This window comes from Dipodomys spectabilis, unplaced genomic scaffold (assembly GCF_019054845.1).
Source record: "Dipodomys spectabilis isolate Male_0828 unplaced genomic scaffold, ASM1905484v1 ptg000411l, whole genome shotgun sequence".
Taxonomy (NCBI): Eukaryota; Metazoa; Chordata; class Mammalia; order Rodentia; family Heteromyidae; genus Dipodomys; species Dipodomys spectabilis.
Genome location: NW_024871088.1, coordinates 1,588,097 through 1,597,527, shown reverse-complemented (window position 1 = coordinate 1,597,527; position 9,431 = coordinate 1,588,097). Strand labels below are relative to the sequence as shown.

General features: G+C 37.3%; 1 protein-coding gene across 3 annotated transcripts in view; it reads right to left on the bottom strand.

Moving 5' to 3' along the window:
• Positions 1–6,130: 6,130 nt before the first annotated feature.
• Positions 6,131–9,431, bottom strand: part of Brcc3 (BRCA1/BRCA2-containing complex subunit 3) — a 44,421-nt gene continuing 41,120 nt past the window's right edge. For 2 of the 3 annotated variants that reach the window (XM_042667534.1, XM_042667536.1), the window contains 2 exons: positions 8,788–8,958; positions 6,131–7,565 (listed from right to left, as the gene is read on the bottom strand). In XM_042667534.1, the coding sequence (XP_042523468.1) occupies positions 8,807–8,958 (152 nt within the window). In that variant the 3' untranslated portion in view covers positions 6,131–7,565; positions 8,788–8,806. Of the gene's footprint in view, positions 7,566–8,783; positions 8,959–9,431 lie in introns of all 3 variants that reach the window. The other variant, XM_042667535.1, reaches the window with a different exon arrangement.

Below are 9,431 nucleotides of genomic sequence, written 5' to 3'. Positions count from 1 at the left end.
ATAAGCAACAGTTTAGCGAGTATTAAAAATCTTGTAGTTTTTCCCCCCTTCAGAGTCTATTCCTCTGTTAATCCCATCCAGAACATGTGACATTTCTTAATTTTTTCTTTTATTATTTTATGTTAATATTTTCCTTCAAACCACTGAGGATAGTCATAATGGTGACTTCTAATTCTTGAAGGTGCTAGTGTATATTTTGACATGTTCCTTAAAAGAATGTTATAGTTTGTTTTGACAGGCACATACATTAATTTCAAATCACTTTATCCTTGAAAGGTACATTTTTGTTAACAGTTATTGTTATTTAATTCATATATCATTTTCCCACAATACACAATTGAATACTTACTAATATATTCATAGAATTGTGCGACTGTCACCATGGTCAATTTATGAAATGTATATAACTTTCAGAAGAAGCCCTTTACCCACTAGCAGTCAGTCCTTCTCCCCTAAATCTCCAAGTAGGCAATGGTTTCTCACCTCCCCAACTACCTACCCCCAACTCAACAAAGAACTGAGTTATTGTTGATGGGTTCTGGTTCTGTTTTTCTGCAATGATGGGGATGGAACCCATGGGCTTGTAGGACTAAGGGCTGGCTAGAGCTATAGTGATGTTTCCTTTTTTTTTTTTCTTTTTGTGTCAGTCCTGGGACTTGAACTCATGGCTTGGCACTGTCCCTGAGCTTCTTTGCTCAAGATTAATGCGCTACCACTTTAAGCCACAGCATCATTTCCTGCTTTTTCTGGGTAGTTTATTGTAGGTAAGAGTCTTATGGATTTTCCTGCCAATGCTGACATTGAACCGTGATCCTCACATTTAACCCTCCATTGTAGTTAAGATTACAGGCATGAGCCACCGATGCCTGGCCAGGACATTTCTTTTTCAATACCTTTCTTTCCTTCTCTCCTTTTCTCCCTTTCTGCTCCCTCCTCACTTCTTATTTCAGTGGTACTATGGTTTGAACTCAAAGTTTCACACTTTCTAGGCAGGCACTTTACCACTTGATCCATACCTCCAGTCGTTTTTGCTCTGGTTATTTTGAAATGTGGTCTTTTTTGTTGGAGCTACACTATGATCCTATTTACATTTCCTCCTATAGCTGAGATGACAGGTGTGCAACAGCATGCCCTGCTTTTTCTGTTGAGATACCATCTTACAAAGTTTACTTGTCCAGACTGGCCTTCAACAGTAATTCCTGCCAGAAGATGCTCCCAAGTAGCTAGGATTCCAGACCTGAGCCAACAGTGTTCAGCCTTATCCATAGGTATTTTTTCATACAAAACAACAGACTCATTTAAAGTTTCAGTTGTGTGTCTGTGTGCATGCGTGCGCCAGTTCTGGGGCTTAAACTCAAGGCCTGGGCACTGTTACCTGAGCTTCTGGAGCTTAAACTCAAGGCCTGGGCACTGTTACCTGAGCTTTTTCGCTCAAGGCTAGCACTGTATTTTTTTTTTTTTTTTTATCATAGCTCCACTTCCAGCTCTTGGTGGCTAATTGGGGATGAGTCTCACAGACTTTCCTACCAGGGCTGGCTTCAAACCACAGTCTTCAGATCTCAGCCTCCTGAGTTGCTAGGATTACAGGCTTTTTTTATTGGTCAGTGGGGCTTGAACTTCGGGCCTGGGCACTATCTCTGAGTGCTTTTGCTCATGGCTAGCATTCTACCATGTTAAGTTACAGTGCCACTTCCTTGCTGTACATTTTAACCCTCATCCATATATACACTTCCTTCTAATGCCTAGTGAGCATGGATCCACTACCCATCTCTATGTCTCATCAGGATATTTTATAGAAGTAAGAGATAATACACTATGTGGCCTTTTGTGTCAGGATGCTTTCAAAAGCATGTGTTCAAGATTTATCCATGTTGTAATTAATTTTGATTTATGAGAGAATAATATTCATGGCATGAAGATAACATATTTCATTTATTCATCAGTGGATGGACAGTTATCTCTGCCCTTTGGCCATTGTGAATTGTTCTACTATGAATACTCATGTACAAATTTTAGTTTTAATACTTGTTTTCTGTGAGATATACACCTGGAAGTGCAATTGCTGTCTTTCATGTTTAATTTTAGAAGGAACTATCAGATAAACTGACTACACTATTTTACATTCCCATTTGGACTACACAAGTTCTAGTCTCTCCACATTCTCACCAATGCTTATTATCTTCTTTTTTTACTTACAGTCTTGCTAGACTGGCCTCAAACCCTGAGGCTCAGACTGTCCTTCTGCCTGTTTTCCAAGTATCTGGACCTAAACCTGTGTGCTGGGCTTACATTTTTATTTTAAGTGGGCATGAATATCTCATGGTTTTGATTTACATTTCTCTGCTGATGTTAAGCATCTTTTCATGTGCTTATTGTCAATTGGTATAGAAATGTGCATTTAGATTGTGCCCACTTAAAAAAAACTTAATAGGCATACACTACTTGTACAAAGGGGTTTCACTATATTCCCACACATATATCATGATCACCTCATTCCTTCTACTTTTCTCCCCCTCTCACTCCCCTTTCTTAAAATAATTTCAATAGGTTTCATAGTTCAATTTTCATACATGCAAATAAGCAACATCAACCATATTTATTTTGATTCATGATTCATCCTCTTTGTTAGCACCCCCCCCCACTTGCACAGGTTCCCAAACTCCCATCTGAGCCTATTTTACTTTCCTGCCATTAATTTCTTCTATTCTTCAGTGTTAATTGAACTAAGGAGTTACACTGTGGTATTTCAGAAGTGCATATATATTTTGCTCACAATAACACTTTATTGCTTTCTCTTCCCCAACTCTCCCAATCTCCTATTCCATGCCTCCTTTTGAACTGCATTATTTCATGATGGGTTTTGCCATCAATTTTTTCTAGGAATTTTGGAGACTAGTGTCTTAGATACATGACTTGCAAACATTCTCTCCCATTGTCTGAGTTCTGTTTTGATATATGGATGCACAAAAATTACTTTCATGAAGTCTAATGTATCTATTTTTGCTATTTATATTTTTGGTGTCATAACTATGAATCCATTGCCAAAAGCAAGGAAAGATGTTTTTGACTCTGCAGGCATTTCCTGCCAGACAGTTTAAGAGGTGGTTATGGAGATGGGGAGGGTCTGATATGGATCCACCGAGAGGTTTCAACAGCTGGAAGCTCAGGAAAGGGACATAGTGGTCTGTGGCCCCACTCAGACTGCAAGATAATTCTCTTTTTTTTTTTTTGCCAGTCCTGGGGCTTGAACTGAGAGCCTGGGTACTGTTCCTGAGTTTCATTTGCTCAAGGCTAGCACTTTACCACTTGAGCCACAGCACCAGTTCTGGCTTTTTCTGTTTATGTGGTACTGAGGAATCGAACCCAGGGCTTCATGCATGCTAGGCAAGCACTCTACCACTAGGCCCCTGCAAGATAATTCTCATTGCAGCACCAAGCCTGTGGTTTCTCCTCTTATATGCAATGTAGTGCTGGAATTCCTAGCCAGATCAATAAGGCAAGAGAAAGAAATAAAGTCAAATTGTCCTTACATGCAGATGATACTATATCACACTCAAAAGACCCTAAAGACTTCACTAAAATTACTCTCAGATGTGAGAAACACTTTTGGCTAACTAGCTATGTAAAATCAACATAAAATTAAGTAGCTTTTCTTTATACTAATAATAAATGATATAAGAAAGAAATTTGAAATACAATACCAATCACAATATCCTCAAAATTAAACATGTAGTAATAAACCCAACAAAGGATCCGAAAGATCTCTACTACAAAAACTAAAACCCTGAAAAAAATTGAAGACATTGGAAAATGGAAGGACCTCCCATGTTTATGGACTGGAATAATACTGTGCAAATGGTTATGCTACCATAAGCAATTTACAGATTCAATGCACCCCTTCATTAAAATGTCAAGACCATTCTTCATAAAAATATAAAAATCAATCCTAAAATTCATATGGAAGCATAGAGGACCCCAAATAGCTGAAGCAATTCTGAGCAAAAACAGCAGTTTTGGAGGTATCACACAACACCTGACTTCAAACTATACTATAAAGCCATGGTAACAAATGTAGTACAGTACTGCCACAAAAACAGATAATAGAAGACACAAAAATAACCCAAGCACATATATTCACTTGATTTTTGAAAAAGATGCCAGAAACATACATTGGATAAAAGTTTCTTCAATAAAGTTTTGGAAAAACTGTATATCCTTATGTAAAAGACTGAAACTAGATGGGTTGGGAATGTGGCTTAGTGGTAGAGTGCTTGCCTTGCATGCACAAAGCCCTGGGTTCGATTCCTCAGCACCACATACACAGAAAAAGCCAGAAGTGGCGCTGTGGCTGAAGTGTTAAGAGTGCTAGCCTTGAGCAAAAAGAAGCCCTGGCTCTGAGTTCCAGCCCCAGGACTGGCAAAATAATAAGTAAATTATAAAAGCACACCTTAAAAAATAAAGACTGAAACTAGAGCCCTATCCCTATTGTTTACAATAAATTTAGGTGGCACACACCAGTAATCTTCGCTGCTCAGAAAGCTGAGATCTGAGGAGCACAGTTCAAAGCCAGCCTGCGCAGGAAAGTTCCTGAGATTCCAATTAACTACCCAAAAAAGAAATGGTGCTGTGGCTAACAACAACAAAGTTACAAGCTATCACCCAAGCCTGGAGTTCACCCCCCCCCCCTGCCAAAAAAATAATCAATTCAAAATAGATCAAAGATCTTGCCAGGCCCTGGTGGCTCACACCTGTAATCCTAGCTACTCATAGACTTTCCTAGACAGCCCAGGCAGGAAAGTCTGTGAGACTCATTTCCAATTAACCATCAAAAAGTTGAAAGCGGAAATGTGGCTCAAGTGGTTGAGTGCTATCCTTGAGCAAAAAAGTTTAGGGATAGTACCCAGGCCCTGAGTTCAAACCCTAGGACTGGCATTAAAAAAAAATCTAAAAATGGAACTACCATATGTCCCTGCTGTATCACTCCTGACATATATCCACACACTAGCCCACCATGGAAAGACTAGGTGCCCACAAATGATTAAAATGATGGATAAAGAAAATGTGGTAAACACACAATGGCAATAAAAAATAATGAAATTATGCCAGTTGCAAGAAATGAGTGGATCTGTAGATTGTCACATTGAGATAGGGCAAGCTCAGAAAGGCAATGTATTTCTTATTTTCACTTCTCTGAGAAACCTAGACAAAAATGACATGTTTAGCCAGGCGCTGGTGGCTCACACCTATAATCCTACTAAGGAGATCTGAGGATCATGGTTCAAAGCCAGCCTGGGCAGGAAGTCTGTGAGATTCTAATCTCCAGTTAACCACCAGAAAACTGGAAGTAGTGCTGTGGTTCAAGTGGTAGAGTGCTTGCCTTGAGCTGAACAGCTGAGGGCCAGCACCCAGGCCCAAAGTTCAAGCCCCATGACTGATCAAAAGAAAGAGACATGCTTGTAAAGGTAGGGGTCAATCTTGGGGAGTGGGGAAGGACAGGGCAATGGAGAAGATAAATATAATGGAAGTAATGCATTAAAAAAAATAAAACATACATAGTGAGGCTCCCTAAAGTTAAAAAGGGGGATGTGGAGGGGCTAAGAAATAAAGTTTTTCTCAAAGTACATTATATGCATACATATAATAATCTGTACTTTGCTGCTAATAAAAAATTTCAAATAAGATGTCATATGTGGTTTTTATAATTGTAGGCTCTAACATTTAAGTGTGAAACATTTTGAGTTAATGCTCATATGATGTGGGGTAGTGGTCTAACTTCATTCTTTTACATGTGGATATTTGTCTGATCATTAGTTGAAAAGACTATTCTTACCCCAACCAATATTTTTGGCTCATTTGTTAAAAATCAGCTGACTACATATGTGCAGCTTTATTTCTGAACTACCAACTCTATCCCACTTTTCATGGAGAATGGTATGTGATAACCACCATCGTGGTGGTAGGGGTGCTCATTGATAATGGGTGTCACTTTTAGTTCCTCTTCATGAACACATACACCTCTTCCTTTGAAAAGAGTTCAAGTAAATACTTTAACTTTCAGTTCAACATCAGAGTTCATTTTGTCTTTCTTCCCTTTTTCAGGTTTGTAAATGATGTCTATAACACTGAAAAATCAAGCTCCCATTTTCTTTGTTAAAATTTCCAAGTTTTTATTTTGTAGTAATTGAATGTTGCAAAAATAGTACATGGTATATAACTAAGCAGATTATAGACTCTATGGTCACCAAACTTTACATGCATTTGTGTATATATAGATTTATACAACTTTAACACAGGTACAGATTCACACACAACACTACAATCAACATACAAAACTTCCATCACCACAAAGGAACTTCTTGTGTATTCCTATATAGTTATACATATGCCATACCTCATTCAGTCCTATCCTTGGAAACCACTAATCTGGTCTTCATTCCTGTAATTTTGACATTTCAGTAATGTGTGCAATCACACAGTATGTGACCTATTGAGATTAGCTTTTTCATATAAATTCAATGTGGTTAGTAGCCTTGTGTTTTTTTCCATTAAAAGCAGTATTCATTAGTAGAGATTTGTTTAATCACTTATCTATTGTAGGATATCTGGGTTGTTTTTGATTTCTGGTTAATACAAATAAAGCGGCTTTGAAAACTTTTGTGACAATACCAGTTTCCATTTCTCTGGTATAAATGTCCAGGAGTGCAACTGCTGAGTCACAGGTAATGTCTATGTTTAGCTTCAAAAGAAATTTCCAGAGTTTTCTCCAGTGTGGCTATACCATTTTACATTCCTGTCATTGATTAAAAAACCAATTAGTTTGTATTCTCAATAATGTGTGGTAGTTTCCCTATTTTTCTTCAGCCATTCTGACAAGCACAAGTACCTTCACTGTGGCATTAATCTGCATTTCCTATACTCATGAAATTTTTTCACGTCATGACTTATATATCACACATTTTGGTGAAATAGCTACTCAGGTTTTTCACTCACTTTTTAGATATTTTTATCTTTGAGGCTTGAACACAGTGTTTCCCACATTGATTAAATATTAACATTTTTTTCTATTTGTAGCTTGTTCTTATTTTGATGAAATACAACGTTACAACTTTTTTCTTTCTTTATGTATTGTGCTTTTGACTTGAAGTCTAAGAATTTATTTCCTAAGGATTTTTATCCTATGGCATTTTTCTAAAACTTTTATAGTTTTACATTTTACATTTAAATCCATAATACATTTTGAGGTAACTTTTATAGAAGATACTAGGTTTAGGTTGAAGTTCTCTTTTTGCTTTTAGGTACTTATTACTTTAGCATGACTTGTTGAAAAGTTTGTCCTTTCTCCATTGAACGAACCACTTTTGTACTTAATCAGACTTATTTGTGTTCTCTCTTCTGTTCCATTGATCCATGTGTCTACTCCTCTGCCAGAATCATACTGTCCAGATTTACTGGAGCTTCACATTAAGTCTTGAAGTGGAGTAATGTGAGCACTCTAATTTTTGGTTCATCAAAATCAATTTAGCTTTTTTTAAAGTGTAATTGTTCTCTGGGTATTTTCACCTTCCCTAGAGGAAAAGAAAAAAGAATAGAGAACTCTGGTGAGGGACACGAGAGAAAATACAGTACCTACATTCCATTTAAGTTTCAGAATAGTGGTTCTGAATATAAGCTGTTCTGATATGAGTACTTCTAGAATTGTGATAATCTAGGGAAGAAACAAGAAGAAAAACCCAAACCAAAAAACAACCTTTAGCATTGTTTTGGAGACTGAAGGTCTCTTCTTTCTTTTCTACTTCTCCAATCCCCACTTTAATTCTCAACATATAACTCTTTTCTGAAGACATACTTATTGTTCATGGTGATATTTGACAGGAATAGTGTAATCAAATTTTTTTGTGTGCCAGTATTAGGACTTGAACTCAAGGGTCTCACACTCTTACTTGGCCTTTCCCCTTATGTCTGGCACTCTACCACTTGAGCCACACCTCTACTTCTGGGTTTTTGTCAATTGGAAAATTAAGAATATAAAAGATTTGTTTTCCTGGGTTGCTTTTGAACCATGATCCTCAGACCTAGACACTTGAATAATTAAGATTACAGGCATGAGCCATGGGTGCCCAGCCACAAACTGTTTAAAGTATGATTCTTATTACATCCTAAGTTCTAAATGTTTCTGGAAAAATAAATTTAAATTACAATGAAAATTCCTAAATATATAGGATCTGTTCAGTAGAGACTTGCTTCACAGTCACAAGTTACAACTCATTTGGTTGGTTAAAAAGGACGCCCATATTAGACGCAGTATTTGGTATCAGAATACCTATTGTCTCTCAACAAGGGCAAAGAATAGGAAGGTGGGTGCTGATGAGGCACCTCTAGTACCTTTTGGAATCCTAGCATCATCCAGAAGCATCAGAAATACAAAATCAAAACGTAAAAAACTCTTCTTCCTTTAGCTTATTATAGGGGATAAGTGTAACTGGAAACAAAAATAAATACTGCCAAATTTAAAAAGAGAAAAACAAACATTTTAAATGTACTCCTCATTTTATTCCCAGATATCTCTTGCCAATGTACTTCCTATAGCCATACAAAATAAAGCTCTTTTATTATTTGTAGGCCAATTATAGGTGAGATGATTCAACAAGCTGTAGTGAAAATTTTAGGAAGACATCTTGTATTTATTGCATGCATAAAACTTACTGGAATATAAGAAGAACTGTTTCACTGTCTGCTAACCTATGAGCTGTGTGTGGATTCTAGATGACGTTTAGTGCACAAACTTACCCCATTTTTGTCTTCTACTTTATTCTAGGGAAGAAAGTTCTTCCATAAGCTTTTCCTTTTCTTGTTGCAACTCCTGTAAATGCTGTTGATTTTGTTCCAGTCTGTCCTCCAACCATTGCAGGAGAGGTCCACTGACTGCTGACATCTGACTACACAGATTCTTGGTGAACACTTTGGGAAAAAGACAGATGAGCTAACTGTGGCAAAGCTCATTTCATAGAATGTTCCCACTTCACCACCAATAGCACCTCAGTCATGAATATAGAAAAAAAGGAGATGGAGAAGTAGAAATAATGCAATAAATTGGGCCCGGGCAAAGAAAATACCAATTTCTAAAGTCACTTTGAGCACCCTACATTCACAAGCCAGTGAGAAGCCTGGCTATATTGAGAGCAGAAAAATGGCCAACTCCATTCCTTGAGGCAGAAGTGCTAAGAAAGTAGGAGGGCTCCCTCTCAGCCCTTCAGCCCTTTCAGCGCTAAATGACTATTAGAGAGCTAGCAATTTGCCTATCAAATGTTATGCATATAATTAAAGAAATAAATACATTAATTCAACTCACCTGAGAGGTCCTCTTTCAAAATGAGAAAACAAGAGAGATGAAGAATAAAGGAGTTATATTTTATGTCTTACCATAAATGTTC